The sequence below is a fragment of the Musa acuminata genome, chromosome BXJ3-3 (genome assembly GCF_036884655.1).
Source record: "Musa acuminata AAA Group cultivar baxijiao chromosome BXJ3-3, Cavendish_Baxijiao_AAA, whole genome shotgun sequence".
In the NCBI taxonomy this organism is placed as follows: Eukaryota; Viridiplantae; Streptophyta; class Magnoliopsida; order Zingiberales; family Musaceae; genus Musa; species Musa acuminata.
In genome coordinates, this window is record NC_088351.1 from 24,818,098 (window position 1) to 24,839,089 (window position 20,992).

General features: G+C 48.0%; 1 protein-coding gene across 1 annotated transcript; it reads left to right on the forward strand.

Annotated features, from left to right (window-relative positions):
- Window positions 1-15,907: 15,907 nt before the first annotated feature.
- Window positions 15,908-17,147, forward strand: LOC103978337 (ervatamin-B-like). Its single transcript, XM_065141108.1, has 3 exons — window positions 15,908-16,237; window positions 16,291-16,432; window positions 16,510-17,147. Exons 1-3 carry the CDS (start codon window positions 15,908-15,910, stop codon window positions 17,097-17,099), a joined length of 1,062 nt encoding a protein of 353 aa, XP_064997180.1. The 3' UTR covers window positions 17,100-17,147.
- The last annotated feature ends 3,845 nt before the right edge of the window (window positions 17,148-20,992 follow it).

Below are 20,992 nucleotides of genomic sequence, written 5' to 3' on the forward strand. Positions count from 1 at the left end.
TCTCCATGCTCTGTGATCGTCCATCTCGTCCACGTCGGTTCCGTCGACATTTTGATGCATCTTGATGCATCGCGATCGTCCGTCTCGTGGGTCCCGCTATCGCATCCACGCTCCCGCTGCGCTTCCTCATGTGATTACAACTTAATCATAGGCACGCAGGCCCGACGATAAACGAGAAATATAATGGAGGCTCGCAGACCTTAATAATAATAATCACAAGTACACACATCACACGGTCCATGATCATCCGTTCACACATCATACATCACATGTATAAATAATCATCATCATGTAGGACTACTAGATAATAATAAAAATAATAATCAACTAAACCTTTTAATTAATTAATATATTATGAAATCAGGGACATGTAGGGAATTTCTCAATTCTTAAGGGTATTTTCATAATTTTGATAAAAGATAGAAATTGAAATTTCTCAAATTCACAGGGCAGCAACTGTTGCTGCCCTTCCTTGTTTTTGCGTCAACAATTTTGACGTCAAAATTCTTCCTAAACACAACACACGCAGTTCAAAACCAATCATTCGCACGAACAACCTGGCTCTGATACCACTGTTGGGAAATCATGGGGGCGACATCATAAGCGCAGCGGAAGAACAAGAAAACAAAATCCCAGATTCCCAAAGAGATGTTCGTCGTCGTGCGAAGATTGGTGTGCAAAATCCGCGAAAATTAAAATTGCGTATAGAGTAGATTGTGTTACCTAGGGAGATCGTATATCCCTGTTTCCTTACAGATCCTTAGGAGAGGGTGAAGGAGGTCAAGCGTCCTCCTCTCTAGCGGTGATCCACACAGCAGGGTTGCGACAATGCTCCTCAAAACTCCAGGCCTGCTCTGAGGTGGAGAGGGAGAGGAGAATAGGAAAGGCAAGCAAAGACTCTAGCCTATGAGGCTCTGAATCCCTCCTATTTATAGAGGTCCCCTGTCAAACACTAATGGGTCCTCCCCTAGTGGGTATTGGATCTGCATCCAATAAGACAAGGGCTCCGTCGGATATCTCATATCCGAACCTCTACTCATCGCAATGCCTACTATATGTGTGTGACCCTCTAGGCCCAATATCGAGCTGGCCGTGAGTCATACCTGTCAGAACTCCTAACTCAGTGAATTATTATATTTGTAATAATTCACTCGACTCATCGACTACGGACGTACTAGGCCACTACGCCGTAGTCCCCAGACGATACAGGGGAATCCAATCCATTGGACATGTCTGTCCTCAGTTACCGTGTACCTATAGTCCCTCATCCATCTAATATCCCAGAGACCGTATATCGAGCATGGTGTTGTCAAACCCAAACGGTTTCTACTCGAGTCTCGCTCTAATCGGATTCTCCCGGAGAACTCTTTCTCTCTCAACCCGAATGACCCTGGCTAGGGATTTGTCTGAGCAAGAACACATGGGATATTCCTCTCATGACGTCGAGAGTGGATGATCCTCTATCGACACTCAATAGCCCTTGTAAGATTGACTACCACTCCCAATGGCCAGCTGTACTAGATCTGGGACAGCCAAACCTATAAGTCTGGTATCAAAGAGTGGTGCACTCATACAGGAAATCCTTGGTGTCTCAAGTCTAAGGACCAGATATACCACTAGGACTACGGAATCGCTATCTGACAATAAGGCATCATCAAACATCCAACATTCCGTAAGCGGATCAATCAGTGAACTCATTCTCCAATGAGCACCTATATTGTATCCCTAGTGTACCTACACGAGCAGCTTGTTGGGAAATCATGGGGGCGACATCACATGCGCAGCGGAAGAACAAGAAAACAAAATCCCTGATTCCCAAAAAGATGTTCGTCGTCGTGCGAAGATTGGTGCACAAAAATCCGCGAAACATGAAACTGCGTATAGAGTAGGTTGTGTTACCTAGGGAGATCGTATATCCCTGTTTCCTTGCAGATCCTTAGGAGAGGGTGACGGAGGTCAAGCGTCCTCCTCTCTAGCGGTGATCCACACAGTAGGGTTGCGACGACGCTCCTCAAGACTCCAGGCCTGCTCTGAGGTGGAGAGGAAGAGGAGAATAGGAAAGGCAAGCAAAGGCTCTATCCTAAGAGGCTCTGAATCCCTCCTATTTATAGAGGTCCCCTGTCAAACCCTAATGGGTCCTCCCCTAGTGGGTATTGGATCTGCATCCAATAAGACAAGGGCTCCGTCGGATATCCCATATCTGAACCTCTACTCATCGCAATGCCTACCATATATGTGTGACCCTCTAGGCCCAATATCGAGCTGGCCGTGAGTCATACCTATCAGAACTCCTTCTAACTCAGTGAATTATTATCTCTGTAATAATTCACTTGACTCATCGACTACGGAAGTACTAGGCCACTACGCCGTAGTCCCCAGACGATACAGGGGAATCCAATCCATTGGACCTGTCTGTCCTCAGTTACCGTGTACCTATAGTCCCTCATCCATCTAATATCCTAGAGACCGTATATTGAGCATGGTGCTGTCAGACCCATACGGTTTCTACTCGAGTCTCGCTCTAATCAGATTCTCCCGGAGAACTCTTTCTCTCTCAACCCGAATGACCCTAGCCAGGGATTTGTTTGAGCAAGAACACATGGGATATTCCTCTCATGATGCCGAGAGTGGATGATCCTCTATCGACACTCAATAGCCCTCGTAAGGTCGACTACCACTCCCAATGACCAGCTGTACTAGATTTGGGACAGCCAAACCTATAAGTTTGGTATCAAAGAGTGGAGCACTCATATAGGACATCCTTGGTGTCTCAAGTCTAAGGACCAGATACACCACTAGGACTACGGAATCGCTGTCTGACAATAAGGCATCATTAACCATCCAACATTCCGTAAGCGGATCAATCAGTGAACTCATTCTCCAATGAGCACCTGTACTATATCCCTAGTGTCCCTACACGAGCAGCTATGAAACCAGCTGCATCCATCATATGGACGGGTATACAGCACACTAGTCTATCCGGTTATCACGATGTCCCTCTCGAGTAACCTATGACCGGGATCATTTAGGATATGTGTTTAAAGGTGAATCGATCTCATTATCGTGATCTCATCACGATCTGATTCCCATTGCACAAATCCAAGGACATCACAATATATGTATGCATTTATGCAATAGTTATAAAGTAATATACGTCAAAATATAATAAGCAAAAAGATTTTGTATCAAGTCACACGTGCCATCACTCACGTGATTGGCTTGCTGGGCACCTATGACCAGCAATCTCCCACTTGACCTAACGCCAATCACCTTTGTGTCTGATCCCCATCAGACCCCTGTGATGCTCAAAGACAAAATGAGACAACGGCTTTGTCAGTGGATCTGCAATGTTATCTTCGGATGGAACTCTTTCCACTGCTACATATCCTCGGGTTACGATCTCTCTGATAAGTTGGAACCTCCTCAGAACACTTATGATGAGACCCGGGTTCCCTTATTTGAGTAATTGCCCCGTTATTATCGCAATATAAGGAGATCGGCTCCTCGCTACTCGGCACGACTCCCAAATCTGTGATGAACTTCTTCACCCAGACTCCCTCCTTTGCTACATCTAATGCAGCAATGTACTCCGCCTCTGTGGTCGAGTCAGCAGTGTTATCTTTCTTGGAACTCTTCCAGCACACTGCTCCTCCATTCAAGGTGTACACATACCCTGAATTCGACTTGCTATCATCGACATCAGACTGAAAACTTGAGTCAGTGTAGCCTTCAATCTTAAGGCTATTAACTCCATATACTAGTAAAAGATCCTTAGTCTTTCTCAAGTACTTAAGGATACACTTTATTGATTTCCAATGCTCCAAGCCTGGATCCGCCTGATACCTGCTCGTGACACTCAGAGCTTGCGCTATATTAAGCCTAGTACATAGCAAGGCATACATGATAGACCTTTTTGCTGAGGCATAAGGTATCATATCCATGTTCGCCCTTTCTTGGAATTTTCAATGCCAAACATTTTGACAAAGGTTTCTATGTACTTGGACTGGGACAAGCCAAGCATCTTCTTGGATCTATCTCTATAGATTCTAATCCCCAAGATATAGGATGCTTCCCCTAAGTCCTTCATGGAGAAATGTCTAGATAACCAAGCCTTTTATTGTGGATAGCATTCCTACGTCATTCCCAATGATGAGGATGTCATCCACATATAACACCAAAAAGGTGATAGCGCTCCCACTTACCTTCCTGTACACACAAGGCTCATCTTCGTTCTTAACGAAGTCATAAGATCTGATTGCCTCATCAAATCTTATGTTCCAACTTCGGGAAGCTTGCTTTAGTCCATAAATGGATCTAAGCAACCTACACACCTTATCTGGGCAGTTCTTGGACACGAATCCCTCAGGTTGCATCATATACACCTCCTCCACGAGGTTCCCATTGAGGAATGTGGTTTTCACATCCATCTGCCAGATCTCATAATCATAGTGTGCTGCAATAGCCAATAGAATTCTGATGGATTTTAGCATTGCTACGGGTGAGAAGGTTTCGTCGTAGTCAACACCTTGCCTTTGACGATACCCCTTAGCCACTAGCCTTGCTTTATAGGTCTCTACCTTTCCATCTACTCCGATCTTTTTCTTAAAGATCCACTTGCAACCGATTGGTACAATACCTTCGGGCACATCAACTAGGTTCCAAACCTTATTGGAGTACATAAAATCCATCTCAGAATTCATGGCTTCTTGCCACTTCCCGGAGTCTATACTCATAATAGCCTCCTCGTAGGTCTAAGAATCAATATCCTCAACATCCTCTTCTCTAATATGTCCCACATATCTCTCAGGAGGATGGGATACTCTATCAGACATGCGTAAAGTTGAAACTTGTGTATTAGGTACCTGAACAGACTCGGGCTGTAGAGTGGTGCTTGAGCTTGGTTCTCCAACCTCGCTCAACTCTATCATTCTCCCATTGTCTCCGCCAAGAATGTGTTCCTTCTCAAAGAACACTACTCTCTTAGCTACAAAGACCTTTTGGTCCTCGAGATGATAGAAATAATACCCACAAGTTTCCTTGGGGTATCCCACAAATTTGCATCGCTCTGTCCTTGATTCTAACTTATCGGGGTTGTGTCTTTTAACATGGGCAGGGTAGCCCCAAATCTTAACAACCTTAAGATCAGGCTTCTTCCCTTTCCATATCTCATATGGTGTAGACACTACCGACTTAGTTGAAACTCTGTTCAGAAGGTAAGCTGCGGTTTCTAGGGCACATCTCCAGAATGAGATTGGTAGGTCAGCGAAACTCATCATGGACCGTACCATATCTAATAATGTACGATTTCTCCTTTCAGAGACACCATTGAGCTGAGGTGTATAAGGAGGTGTCCATTGGGATAATATCCCATGGTCCTTGAGGAACTGAGTAAACTTTGTACTTAAGTACTCACCTCCTCAATCTGATCGAAGAGTTTTGATACTCTTTCCAGTCTGGTTCTCCACCTCATTCTTATACTCTCTGAATTTCTCAAAGGCCTTGGACTTGTACTTCATTAAGTACACATATCCATACCTTGAGAAATCATCAGTAAATGTAATGAAGTAGGAGTAACCTCCAATGGCATGAGTTGACATGGGTCCACATACATCACTATGTATGAGTTCCAACAACTCAGTGGCTCTCTCTCCAATTCCACTAAATGGAGAGTTTGTCAATTTTTCACGAATGCAAGGTTCACAAGTTGCATATGACACGTAGTCGAATGGATCTAGATATCCATCATTTAGTAACTATTGAATCCTTCTTTCATGGATGTGACCTAGCCTACAATGCCACAGGTATGCACTGTTCACTTCATCTTGTTTTCTCTTAGACACATTTACATTCATGATATGTGGAGTAGTGTCTAACATAAATAAACCATTATGCAATGTTCCTTTTGTGATGATCTTATCATCTAATAATATCGAACAACCATTGTTCTAAAAAATAAATTTATATCCACTAACTGTTAAACATGAAATGGAGATAATGTTTTTGATAATAGAAGGAACAAAATAACATGCATCTAATGCAATAAAAGCTCCACTAGGCAGATGTAGGGAGACATCGCCAACAGCTAATACAGCAACTTTTGCTCCATTACCCATCTTGAGGTCCATCTTGCCTCTCTCTAGTCTCCTAGGCCTTGCCAGCACCTGCAACGAATTGCATATATGATAAGCAGTACCGGTATCCAATACCCATGTGTTATCATAAGAGTCTGACAAATAAAGACTGATCATGAATGTACCTGAAGCTTCATTAAGCTTTTGTTTCACCCTTTCTGCAAGGTACTCTTTGCAGTTCCTCTTCCAGTGCCCATCTTTACCACAGTGGAAGCATTGGCCTTTGTCCTTTACTGGGACTTTCTTAGCAACTTTTGCTTTACCTGGTCTACCCATGCCCTTTCCCTTCTTAAGGGACCTTTCTGCTTTCCTTTTCTTTCTGGTCTCACCAGTGTAGAGAACTGGCTTCTCTTTCTTAATAGTACTCTCTGCCTCCCTCAACATATTGAGGAGCTCTAGGAGAGTCACCTCAAGCTTGTTCATATTAAAATTCATTATGAACTATGAAAAGGAATCTGGTAGGGACTGAAGCACAATGTCCACACACAAGTTATCCTCTAGGATCATTCCTAAACCTGTGAGTTTCTCTATCTACTTAATCATTTTTAGGACATGGTTCTGAACCAGTGTCCCCTCAGTCATCCTAGCGCGGAAAAGGCTCTTGAATATCTCATATCATTGAGTCCTTCCTTGTTCCTCAAACAATTTGCGAACATGTAGGAGAATGGATTTGGCATCCATCTTTTCATGTTGTCTCTATAACTCAGGAGTCATAGAGCCCAACATATAGCACTGAGCAAGAGTGGAGTCATCAATGTACTTCACGTAGCGAGCGATCTCATCCTCGTTTGCCCCTTCTTCGGGCGTAGGCATCACTGAATCAAGGACGTACACGATTTTCTCCGCTGTGAGAACAATTCTCAAGTTACGGAGCCAATCCGTATAATTTGGACCAGTGAGGCGGTTGACATCAAGTATGCCACGTAAGGGATTTGAAAGCGACATTTTCTGAAAATAAAGATGCAGCAGAAATGAATAACATGCAGATTTTGCAAGAAATAAACTATCAAGATATGGACTTCTATCTTAATATGCTCCCACTATTTTACTAACGAGTCACGCGACACCCTCAGCACGTGAAACGGAAGTCTCCGGTAGACTTCTAGTGGGGATCAGGATCCAATCAGCGTCTTAGTGTAACCTCTAGGGACTCGACCAATCACACTAAGCCTAAAAGGTAGGCAACTCTTGCCGATCACAATTCCTTGTGATTCCCGTCCTATTCGGCCTCTGAATCACCATGGCCTCGAGGGACTCGACCAACCATGATGCTCGGTTAAGTCAACACCTTCGTTACAAGATGAGTCTGATTTGATGAAATACCCTCGAGGGACTCGACCAAGTATACCATACCCTCAGGTCACTGGTGACATCTCTATGTCATAAGCAAGATAGCGAATCGCGATATAGGTGAGTCTCGAGGGACTCGACCAACTCAACCTACACCGGGAATCGGTTCCTACTTATAACGATGGAAGGCCACGTGGATCAATCTAATTGTCTCACGTTTACCGACTTAATATTATCGAGAGATGTTTCTAAGATTTCGTCTCCTAATATGACATGTCACACATATACATATTTAATATATATCTACATCGCATGCAAATATATATACTTATCTAGTATGTGTATAAGCAATCACACCAGATGATCATGGACCACAACCTAATGTGATTAGGCCCGAGCTAGTAGGCCTAATCACTCACATCAAGATCTATGTGTGCAACGGTGCATCTCCATGTCCTGTGATCGTCTATCTCGTCCTCGTCGATTCCGTCGACATCTTAATGCATCTTCATGCATCGCGATCGTCCGTCTCGTGGATCCCGCTATTGCATCCACGCTCCCGCTGTGCCTCCTCATGTGATTACAACTTAATCATAGGCACGCAGGCCCGACAATAAACGAGAAATATAATGGAGGCTCGCAGACCTCAATAATAATAATCACAAGTACACACATCACACGGTCCATAATCATGCGTCCACACATCATACATCATATGTATAAATAATCATCATCATGTAGGACTACTAGATAATAATAAAATAATAATCAACTAAACCTTTTATTTAATTAATATTTTCTGAAATCAGGGACATGTAGGGAATTTCTGAATCTATAGGGGTATTTTCGTAATTTGGACAAAAGATAGAAAATAGAATTTCTCAAATTTCGAGGGGCAAAACTGTCTTTTGCCCAGAAAACCCTAATGCCCTTTGCCCCCTTCGCTGGTGCCGCCGCTGCCACCCTGCCGGCGGTGGCCTGTGCGGCGAATGAGGGCACTGCCCTCGCCTGCAGGCGGCACGCCCGCTGGCGGCGCTGCCGCTGCGGGTGGGCGCCGTTGCCTCCGCAGGGGGTGTTGTCCCGCCGGGCGGCCGCCCCTGTGGGGGGGTTTCGCCCGCGGGAGCAGGCAGCTGCAAGCGCCACTGCCCTGCGACGCCTCACCCCGCGGGAGAAGTGGCCGCAGGTGCCTCTACCCACGGGCTGCCAGCCCCGCCGGACGCAAGCCCGCTGCAAGCAGGCCGCCGGCCGGCTGCTGCAGGCACAGCGATTGCGCATGCGCCGGCGCTGTGCTGCCTGCCTTCGGCTGCGCTGCACGCACGCAGATCGAGGGCAGCAACTGTTGCTGCCCTTCCTTGTTTTTGCGTCAATGATTTTGACGTCAAAAATTCTTCCTAAACACAACACACACAGTTCAAAACCAATCATTCGCACGAACAACCTGGCTCTGATACTACTATTGGGAAATCATGGGGGCGACATCACATGCGCAGCGGAAGAACAAGAAAACAAAATCCCCGATTCCCAAAAAGATGTTCGTCGTCGTACGAAGATTGGTGCGCAAAAATCCGTGAAACATGAAATTGCGTATAGAGTAGGTTGTGTTACCTAGGGAGATCGAATATCCCTGTTTCCTTGCAGATCCTTAGGAGAGGGTGAAGGAGGTCAAGCGTCCTCCTCTCTAGTGGTGATCCACACAGCAGGGTTGCGACGACGCTCCTCAAGACTCCAGGCCTGCTTTGAGGTGGAGAGGAAGAGGAGAATATGAAAGGCAAGCAAAGGGTCTAGCCTATGAGGCTCTGAATCCCTCCTATTTATAGAGGTCCCCTGTCAAACCCTAATGGGTCCTCCCCTAGTGGGTATTGGATCTACATCCAATAAGACAAGGGCTCCGTCGGATATCTCATATCTGAACCTCTACTCATCGCAATGCCTACCATATGTGTGTGACCCTCTAGGCCCAATATCGAGCTGGTCGTGAGTCATACCTGTCAGAACTCCTTCTAACTCAGTGAATTATTATCTCTGTAATCATTCACTTGACTCATCAACTACGAAAGTACTAGGCCACTACGCCATAGTCCCCAGACGATACAGGGGAATCCAATCCATTGGATCTGTCTGTCCTCAGTTACCGTGTATCTATAGTCCCTCATCCATCTAATATCCTAGAGACCGTATATTGAGCATGGTGCTGTCAGACCCATACGGTTTCTACTCGAGTCTCGCTCTAATCGGATTCTCCCGGAGAACTCTTTCTCTCTCAACCCGAATGACCCTGGCCAAGGATTTGTCTGAGCAAGAACACATGGGATATTCCTCTCATGACGCCGAGAGTGGATGATCCTCTATCGACACTCAATAGCCCTCGTAAGGTCGACTACCACTCCCAATGACCAGCTGTACTAGATCTGGGACAGCCAAACCTATAAGTTTGGTATCAAAGAGTGGAGCACTCATATAGGACATCCTTGGTGTCTCAAGTCTAAGGACCAGATACACCACTAGGACTACGGAATCGCTGTCTGACAATAAGGAATCATTAACCATCCAGCATTCCGTAAGCGGATCAATCAGTGAACTCATTCTCCAATGAGCACCTGTACTGTATCCCTAGTGTCCCTACACGAGCAGCTATGAGACCAGCTGCATCCATCATATGGACGGGTATACAGCACACCAGTCTATCCGGTTATCACGATGTCCCTCTCGAGTAACCTATGACCGGGATCATTTAGGATATGTGTTTAAAGGTGAATCGATCTCATTATCATGATCTCATCACGATCCGATTCCCATTGCACAAATCCAAGGACATCACAATATATGTATGCATTTATGCAATAGTTATAAAGTGATATACGCCAAAATATAATAAGCAAAAAGATTCTGTATCAAGTCACACGTGCCATCACTCACGTGATTGGCTTGCTGAGCACCTATGACTAGCACAGCTATGAGACCAACTGCATGCATCATATGGACGGGCATACAGCACACCAATCTGTCCGGTTATCACGATGTCCCTCTCGAGTAACCTATGACCTGGATTATTTAGGATATGTGTTTAAAGGTGAATCAATCTCATTATCGTGATCTCATCACGATCTGATTCCCATTGCACAAATCCAAGGACATCACAATATATATATGCACTTATGCAATAGTTATAAAGTGATATACGCCAAAATATAATAAGCAAAAAGATTTTGTATCAAGTCACACGTGCCATCACTCACGTGATTGGCTTGCTGGGCACCTATGACTAGCAGGTTGAGCCCTCAGTGGGGAGGTGTCGGCACCGCCAAGGTCGTTCCTCGAGACAGCTCCATCCATGGCTTCTTGCCCTCCATGTGCCTCCCCACCACTAGAGCCTCAGCGACGATGTACTGGTTGGCACATTGGAGCATTTCAGAGATGGTCGCTGGCGGTTTCTCGATCAATGACCAAAAGAACCTCGAAGGCTTTAGACCCATCAGAAAGGCTTGCAAGATTAGAGAAGGGTGAGCATCCGGAAAACCCCGGATCTCGATGGCGAATAGTGCCACAAACTGAGAGAACGACTCGTCCTCATGCTGAGATAGTGCAAGCAAGGTGGCCATGGAAGGCCTGGGCTGCGTGCTGGCGAGGAAGTTTTGCTCAAATTCCTCGGCAAGCTAGTCGAAGGACAAAACTGAAGCTTGGGATAACCGGCTGAACCACATTCGTGCTGGCCCCTGCAGAGTGGTCGGAAATGCTTGGCACATCAGCGCATCGGGGGCACCATAGAGGGCTATCTGGGCCCAGAATATAGAGACGTGCTCCATGGGATCGGAGCCTCCGTCATATGTTTCCAATGTCGGGAGCCTGAAGTTGAGGGGCATAGGTTTGTCCTATACTTCCTGGGTGAAGGGGGACCCGCCCATAGCGCCCTCGCTGGACTCACTCTGCGACCTCCGAAGCTCGCGCTAGAACACGTCCAAGCGTTGATTAACCCGGGACAACTAGGCTCTAAGCGAGTCATCCGTTGAGTCGGACGATATGGTGTCAGGCTCCAGATAAGACAACGTGGCTCGGTCGGACACAAGTGCATTTTGCTTGGGAGGACCCCTCGGGTCCGTCGCTCACCCCGAGGCCTCTCTGATCCCAAGCTGCTCCCCATTCGGGGGTTGCCGAGTCGGATCGGTCGGGGGCGTCGCCAGTTGGACGATTTGAGGAATAATCGGGGCGAGCATCTACAGCATGCCCGCCATAGTCTGCACTTGCTTGGTTAGGCTGAGGAATGGCTCGGGTGTCACGGCCAAGGGCCCTGGGGCGAGCCCAGGGGGCAACAGTCCCAGGTCATTGAACAAACTCCAATAGCGATTAGGTGTCGAAGCCGGTATCCTTCCGTCCGCAGGGGCGGGGAGGGCTTGACTTTTTGACTCAGCGGAAGGGAATTCGGTCGGGGGTTCCCTCCCGGGGTGAGTTCCTGCGAGGTGTTCCTATGACATGGGCCCTCATTCTAGCGCTAATATGTTAGTGAACAAAGATACCGTGGCTGATGAGTCAGCAAGATTTGGTCCGCAGGCCGATGTTGGGAACTTCTAGTGGAATGAGTGGGATGACGAGGTGGCTACGCTTCTCGAGCGCTTTGGGCGAGGATTGAGCCGAAAGGGTCGATTGAGTCCTCGCGAGCGGCTAGGGGTTAGCACTCCAAGGCCAGTTGACTTGAGTGTCATTTATGACGAGATGTGTCCTTTCGTCCCTGGGGTATTGGCAATCTTTCTTCGTGGGCACGCCCTTGAGATGGGAGGTGCAAGCTGGTGCTGGTTGGGACACGATCCGCTGGTCCACCCTCCTCTACGCACTGGATGATGATTTCGAGGTGAAGACGCCCGCTGCTCAGTGGCGATCGCCTTCCTGCAAAACGGCCTTCGTCGGGTATCTTCCAACTTTGGCCCCTCCGACGAGCAAGTCAGTTTAGTTTGGATTCCCCCGTTTTTTCCTTTTTACCCTTCCCCTTCCTTGGGATCGGATGGGGGTATTTATACCTACGTGCGAGAGTTGGTTGCCCCTCGGTTCGGCGTGGCTGCTGACCTTGTGGGGGCGGGACAACTTATGACGAGATGGCATCCTCAAGGGTGCTTGTGGCGTCAAACGACACTGTCCCAAAAGCAGACGATACTGCCCCGAGCTCTTGGGTTGGTCAAGTTGCATAGTGTATCAGTACGAACTTGACATGACGTGCACCCCGTGGTTCTGGCGGTGTGTGGCGACAGCCTATAGTGTGTTCAGCCCATGGTGGGCTTTATCAGCTCATAGCACACACCCCTTTGATCTAACCCTAGATCAATATAAGGGGGGTGTGGTGGCTGTGTTTTGAGAGGCAGGAGGTTGCATTTTTTGGGATAAAAACTGTAGGAACGTGGTGATCCTTGCAACACTAAAAAGGAGGAGAAAAAGACAGAAGAAATCCAAGGAGAAAGAAATGGAAGAAAACAAGGACAACACAGAGAGATTGTTCTCAATCATCCAACAGTGTTCTCATCTCAGGTTAGATCAAATCTACAGTAGATTCTTACTTTGATTACTTGGGAAGAATTAGGGAGGATTTACATATTGAGCACAGTAACGTGATTCTTATATCCCAGTTATTCTCTTGTGATTGTTGCTAGAGTTTTGGACAAGAGATTGAGATTTATATATTGATTATTATTATAGTAGATTATTTCTAATTTATCCCGTATTTTTTACGGAGTTTTTCTACGTATATCTTGGTGTTCTATTGAAGTTTTTCTATGTAATACTTGGTGTTCTATTTGATTATGTTTGCTAATGATTGGTATTATGTTCATATACCAAGATAATTTCGTATTATATCTGATTATTGTGTTTGCTAATGATTGGGTCAAAATATGTCATATTTTGATATATTTCCAAAAGGTGATTTCAATCACAAACAGAGGACACAGATGGATATGACTGCTGCAGGAGTTTTCATTCATTTGGTAAGATATAGTATGGTTGGTAAATGCCAGTTTCAGAGAACCAATAGTCGTTGCATTGCAGCATGATTACTCTCTCCGAGAACAAGAAGACGAGGAAGAGTAGACAAGTTCGGTGGGAAAGCAGACCTCGACGAGCGCCAAGATTGGCATGCGCAAAGTCATGGCCAAAACTGTAATCACGTCACGGAAGTGTCTTCTATGTTGACCTGTGTGTGATGACAAGATCAGTTTGAGATGCTGCAGGTGCTGATGTCTCTCTGGTACGGTGGGGTCATTTTCCACTGACAAGATCATTGCAGGCACCCACAGAATTATCCTTCTCTCTTTTATTATTGTGATATATAGAGCCAACCAAACGCTTATATCGGCAGCAGAACTTCCGACAACCATGTTTATGTCAGGTGAGGTGTATGTTTCTGGTTCTTCAAGTGGCTTAATCGTCGTGTTAGACTTGGAAGGAGTTTGTGTTGCAGCTCCTCTTCTGTGCAACCTCAAAGAATCGACACAGCAATATGCCCATCTAACGATCTTATACTGCACAAACTCCAGATTCCAATTAGCTCTCTAATTTATTAGCATTCCAAATCCACATCTTTCCGTATGCAATGACATATACCCCTAACTACGATCCTAAATCCACGCTGCTATTACACACGGTTGAAGAGCCTGCGCATGCTCAGCAGGGTGCGAACCGGTTCATGAGCATCCAAATGGTGGCTTCCGAGAAGGCCACGCTCTTGATCGCTCCCTTGTCCCCGGAAACATCCTCCTGCGCCTCTCGTCTTAGCCACGGACGACGAGGGTCTGCTGTCGTAGCACCACCTCCAGCCTTCTTCTCCCTCATCTTCGCAAACTCGAACGTCCAGATGTCGACAAGGCTCGACATGTCTCTCTCTCTCTCTCTCTCTCTCTCTCTCTCTCTCTCTCACTCGCTTCTCCAATACTTTGTGGCCGGTGGCGCAAGCAGACTATATATCGCAGCGAGCCACGGACGCACAGGTGAAGATGCAAGGATGATATCACGTAGGAGTTGGACGGTATCGGTGATCCAGGGGGTGCACTGCACACAGAATAGGACTGACTCGCTTTAGGACCAAGAAACAACGGGCTGAAGCATGAACTATATATATATATATATATATATATATATATATATAGCTGCCCATCCCATCTCTTCTTATCATCTTAATTATATCTTTATCGGACTCAAATCTATTTATAAGGTCTGTTGATGGACTTTGCGAAGTGGGATAACGTGCATGGGATTTAAGATTTGATTTGGAGGCTCCCATAGCTTCACCCTCTCTGTAGGGAAATGGTAAACTTCTCTGGACGTCACCTCACCCTCCAAATCACTCATGTCAATTAGGCAATTGAAGGTGGGGCTTTTTTTTTTTTTTTTAATGTCATGATTCAAAATAATTATCGACCCTAATCAATGATCCAAATAGAGAAACATTATGATCATTCTGAAAAATTACTAAATAGGGTTTACAAATTTTATGTCATATGATTCAAACAATTAATTTAGTGTTAATTATTAATCTAAATTCATGCAAACCATTATATAATTTTTCATATCATGATATGAAATTCAAACAACTAATTGAATCTAAAGCATGCATCGCAATTTCTTTTTTTTTCAATTTTCTTTTACGTCGAAAATCAAATTTTTATGAGATATTATTATTTTTTAAACACTGATAATATATTTCATTTATTTTAAGGAAAAAAAAAGGAGAATCTACCTGCAAATAGATTGAAATGAAAAGAGATGTGAGAGGATTTCTAATAATGTAAGTTTTTATTTTTTGATTAATGAAGTTGTGTTTTAGATGTCAAATGTAGAAAATATGTATTAACAGTTGAAATAAAATTTTTAATAAATGTATACTGATTAAGTAAGAGGTACATAATAATAATAATAATATTTTTAGTGAAAACCATAAAATTAGAGGTGATTACATCTAACCTTATCATCAGCGTAACCCAAGTCATTGCATTGACGACTTCTATCATTGTATCTAATTAGGGATATATGACTTGTTTAAGTTGTGAGATTAAATCAATACATCTCGGACTAGATATGACTCATGAATTTTGTTATTATACCAATCATCAATCAAAGTCTTGACTTACTTCTTCCGAGATAAAAAGTCTAATTTGATGTGTTACCGTAAGAACAAAGAGATAATATAAGGATCGCCTTCCAATGTGGAGAGATGCCACGGTACCCCAAAACAAAAAAGGGGGGTAGAAAATATACCACCATCACATTGCTGCAGTAATTGCAGCAGCAATTACTTTTATGAGTGCTGAGGAGAGATCACCTCTTTGTGGTGCAATGTGCCAATCCGTTGCGGTTGGGTGAGGGAGAGACGCACGACGCTCCATCGCTATGCGGATGCATGAACTGCGAGCGGAATCACCTCCCAGACCACGAGAACTTTGTGCTTCCCCAGGAATGCTTGCTTTATCATCAGATCGACGCAAGGGCATTACGTGAACGCAGAGCCAGCCATGGGCGACGGCAAGCTCCTCAACAGCTTCTTGGCCTTGTCGCTCTTCTTCGCGCTCTGCCCACCTTCCACCGTCTCCCGGGACGCGGTGAGAGATCGGTACGAGGGTTGGATCGCTCGACATGGCCTCACCTACAAGGACAAGAAGGAGAAGGAGCAGCGCTTCAAGATCTACCAATCCAACTTCCTAAAGATCAGCAAGTTCAACGCCGAGGACCATGGCTACAAGCTCACTGACAACAGGTTCGCGGACATGACGAACGAGGAATTCAGAGCCAAGCATATGTGCTTGACCGACGACCCACAGACTACTACTCCTCCTCCTGTAAAGGTGATCGACTGCATCACCGGCATACAAGTCATGCTGTGGATTTTGCCGCAATCAACTCCGGCTACCTGTCGTCTCAGGTGGAAACGGTGGACATATCGTCGAACAGTTCTCATAGCATGAAAAGTCACGTCCCCGAGCACCTGGATTGGAGGAAAAAGGGAGCCGTCACCGGTGTTAGGAACCAAGGTCAATGCGGTAAGCATCAGGATATGCAATAACTCGTCTGTAGAACTCGTCGATGTTCGTGTTTATGGTGTTCTTGATGCGAGCAGGGTCTTGTTGGGCCTTCTCCGCGGTGGCAGCGATCGAGGGAATCACCTACATCAAGACCGGCAAACTGATTCCGCTGTCGGAGCAAGAGCTGGTGGACTGTGACATCAACGGGAAAAACCATGGTTGCAGTGGAGGGTTCATGCAAAATGCCTTCGAGTTCGTCCGAAGCAACCATGGGTTGACTTCCGAGTCCAAGTACCCTTACAAAGGCTTCCAGGAAGAGTGCAGAGGCAACCAACTCCACGACCATGTCTCCACCATTTCCGGCTACAAAGCCGTGACCGCCAGGAGCGAGCACAGCCTGTTGGAGGCCGTGGCGAAGCAGCCGGTGTCGGTGGCAATAGACGCCGGCGGATTCGGCTTCCAGTTCTACTCGCATGGCATCTTCGACGGCCCCTGTGGGTCGAGTCTCAACCATGGCGTGTTGGCGGTCGGATATGGAACCACGGATAAGGACATGTTCTGGATCGTGAAGAATTCATGGGGTGCAGGTTGGGGAGAAGACGGCTACATCAGGATGAGCCGTGATGTCTTGGACTCCGAAGGCTTATGTGGGATCGCCACGAGAGCCTCTTATCCCACAAAGTAGTATGCCCTCTTCCCATGGCAATAAAATCTGGAAGAAGACCCACCATCGTACTAATATCTTTCTTTGTGTACTCCCATTCATAAACGCAAAGCTAAATCTACCACGACAGAGATCTGAGGAGGTGGAGAAGGGACAGCAAATCTTTGGCTGGGATTTCTTTTGTTGTGAGGCTACGTTGGCAGTAGCAAACCTTTTTGCCTATTACAAGCAAAGCTAAAGAAGGATTCCATTCCATCACGACCTCGTTCCCCACAAGAACACTACTCTTCTCGTCGTCACCTTCATATCTCTTACGTTCTCGAACACAACTGCACCGCGAACATCATGTCGTTCTTCCTTCTCTTCTGCGTCGTAACAGCGGCTACGTGCCTTCTCCTTGCCTGTCCCGTCCACACCAACCAGATCGAGTATTGCGGTGATCGCCTTCGCCTCACTTTCTTTCTTACACCATTTAAACTGTTTCCAAATCGATTACTCCTTTCTTTCTTTTGGGAGAAGAAGAAGAAAGATTTCCTCATCTACGCTCACGAATCTGTTTGGTTCCGTGTGATCGGATGACATATTTCAGGAATTCCTCTTAAATTGAGATAGATTGTGATCTCTCAAATAATTTTACAGACAAGAAAGCCAGCTACCAGGTGACGGTCAAGGGGGTCGAGATAAATCCCAACCCGATTGAGCGAGGCCAACCTGCTACCTTCAAGATATCAGCAATCACTGGTAAGCTCGACACTGGTTTTTACTCGTTCTCCTGTGTTGTTCTCGTGGTGATGAGATACAAAAAGACATGATCTATGAGATAAAGGCTCCTCTCTAATGCAGCAGTGGCATGATCGAGGCTTTGAGATTGTGATGCAGGGGGTGACATAAACAAAGGGAAACTGGTGATCGATGTCAAGTATTTTGGCATGCACATCCACCAGGAGACGCTTGACCTCTGCAAAGAGACGTCTTGCCCAGTTTCCACCGGTGACTTCCGGCTATCCCATCAACAGACGCTCCCATCATTCACTCCACCAGTAAGTCAACCTACGTACCTACCTACCTACCTATTTCTGATCTTCAATCTTTGTCGCTGTTACTTGTTTTGTGACAAATGGATTCAGAAGGATCAACCAAGACAACATGTTTCCTTCTTTTTATCTTCTTCCACATCACAGGGTTCATACACACTGATCATGAAGATCCTTGGAGAGGAGGACAAGCAGTTGACATGCTTCAACTTTGATTTCAGCATTGGGTTCACCGAACCAGATTGGATTCTCGTATATTGAATACAAAAACATTGGTGTGCTTGGGTTGGTCTAAGATTTGACCTGGTTAGACATCATGGGTTCGAATCTCATGGTTATGGATCTAGATGCAAGTTTGTTGATTCATACATTACATTTCATGTTTGGGATCATTTGTCCCCCCCCCCCCCCCAAACCCCCTTATTTTTTTTTTTTTGGTTATACTACTTGTTATGGTAAGTAACTTTTTTAGTCGTGACCTCGGGGTCGACGTGGTTGGTTCAAGACTCCGATTGATTGGGATCAGACGTGGCTCCCCTTGGGATCTCGTGGCGGCCGCTGCAGGCGGTCTGGCTGGAAAGTTCCGCGACGCCGAGTAGGGTCAGCTTTGGTCGAGTACCTGCGCACAGGTCGGGTCGGTAGTTCGGCCCGACCCCTCCGATGATCAAGTCAGTGATTCGGAGTGGAGTTTTTAGGGTGAGATTGTCCCCCCCTACCCGTTGGGAGCCCGGGGGTATTTATAAGTGAGTTTGATGTTACCTGATGTGCCATCTGCCGGAGCAGGGCTGTACCTCTGGTGGCGTCTGTCGTCGTCGTGAGCGTTACGTGGAAGGTTGAGCTGTTGCAGGGTATGGGGGGCGTCAGTCGACGTCTTCCCCTGCCTCGGCCGGTCATGAGGGATCAGACGATGATGTCGTTCGTGTATGGTGGGTGTGGGTGCACACACTATTGGTGTTAATGCTCGCTCCCTGGGGCAGTGTGCTGCCCAGGGGTGTCTGACGTGGGGGTGTATTACGTCAAATCTGGTGTGTTACGTCAAATCCGTTTTTACCCCTATCATACTCCCCCCCCCGAAAGGAGCTATGCGTCGGTTCTCGCATGCAGGAGGTCCGACGCATGGCTTCTTACTTCCGGTGGGCTGGTCACGTAGATCAAGGTGTACAACTCAGGCGGGATAGCCGCGCGGACGCGTCTCGTGCAGTATGGGGCCGAGGCGCGCCACTTGGTCAGAAAACCGAGCAGAGATTGGGATCTCGGATAGCGCGGGACCGAGGAGCACGGCGCAGGCGGGCAAGGCGCGCAGGCGTGGTCTCGGATGGCGTAAAGCCGAAGAGCCGAGGAGCACAACGCAGGCGGGCTGGCCGCGCAGGCGTGTCCTGGGTGGCGTAAAGCCGAAGAGCTGAGAAGCACGACGAAAGCGAGCTGGCCGCGCAGGCGTGACTTGGGTGGCGTAAAGTCGAAGAGCTGAGAAGCACGACGCAAGCGGGCTGGCCGCGCAAGCGTGACCTGGGTGGCGTAAAGTCGAAGAGCCGAGGAGCACGACGCAGGCGGGCTAGCCGCGCAGGCGTGTCCCGGGTGGCGTAAAGCCGAAGAGCCGACAAGCACGACGCAGGCGGGCTGACCGCGCAGGCGTGACCCGGGTGGCGTAAAGCTGAAGAGCCGAGGAGCACGACGCAAGCGGGCTGGCCGCGCAAGCGTGTCCTGGGTGGCGTAAAGTTGAAGAGCCGAGGAGCATGACGCAGGCGGGCTGGCCGTGCAGTCGTGACCTGGGTGGCGTAAAGCCGAAGAGCCGAGGAGCACGACGCAGGCGGGTTGGCCGCGCAGGCGTGTCCTAGGTGGCGTAAAGCCGAAGAGCCGAGGAGCACGATGCAGGCGGGCTGGCCGCGCAGGCGTGACCTGGGTGGCGTAAAGTCGAAGAGCCGAGGAGCACGACGCAGGCGGGCACGCAGGCGGGCTGGCCGCGCAGGTGTGTCCTAGGTGGCGTAAAGCTGAAGAGCCGAGGAGCACGACGCAGGCGGGCTGACCGCGCAAGCGTGACCTGGGTGGCGTAAAGTCGAAGAGCCGAGGAGCACGACGCAGGCGGGCTGGCCGCACAGGCGTGACCCGGGTGGCGTAAAGCCGAAGAGCCGAGGAGCACGACGTAGGTGGGCTGGCCGCGCAAGCGTGTCCTGGGTGGCGTAAAGTTGAAGACCGAGGAGCACGACGCAGGCGGGCTGGCCGTGCAGTCGTGACCTGGGTGGCGTAAAGCCGAAGAGCCGAGGAGCACGACGTAGGCGGGCTGGCCGCGCAGGCGTGTCCTAGGTGGCGTAAAGCCGAAGAGCCGAGGAGCACGATGGAGGCGGGCTGGCCGCGCAGGCGTGACCTGGGTGGCGTAAAGCTGAAGAGCCGAGGAGCACGACGCAGGCGGGCACGCAAGCGGGCTGGCCGCGCAGGCGTGTCCTGGGTGGCGTAAAGCTGAAGAGCCGAGGAGCACGACGCAGGCGGGCTGGCCGTGTAGGCGTGACCTGGGTGGCGTAAAGCCGAAGAGCCGAGGAGCACGACGCAGGCGGGCTAGCAGCGCAGGCGTGTCCTGGGTGGCGTAAAGCCGAAGAGCCGAGGAGCACGACGCAGGCGGGCTGGCCGCGCAGGCGTGTCCTGGGTGGCGTAAAGCCGAAGAGCCGAGGAGCATGACGCAGGCGGGCTGGCCGCACAGGCGTGACCTGGGTGGCGTAAAGCCGAAGAGCCAAGGAGCACGATGCAGGCGAGCTGGCTGCGCAGGCGTGTCTTGGGTGGCGTAAAGCCGAAGAGCCGAGGAGCACGATGCAGGCGGGCTGGCCGCGCAGGCGTGTCCTGGGTGGCGTAAAGCCGAAGAGCCGAGGAGCACGATGCAGGCGGGCTGGC

Coding starts and splice junctions, on each gene's coding strand:
- LOC103978337 (XM_065141108.1), top strand. CDS start 15,908: ATGGGCGACGGCAAGCTCCTCAACAGCTTCTTGGCCTTGTCGCTCTTC. Junction 16,238..16,290: donor CTACTCCTCCTCCTGTAAAG/GTGATCGACTGC, acceptor TTTGCCGCAATC/AACTCCGGCTACCTGTCGTC. Junction 16,433..16,509: donor TAGGAACCAAGGTCAATGCG/GTAAGCATCAGG, acceptor TGATGCGAGCAG/GGTCTTGTTGGGCCTTCTCC.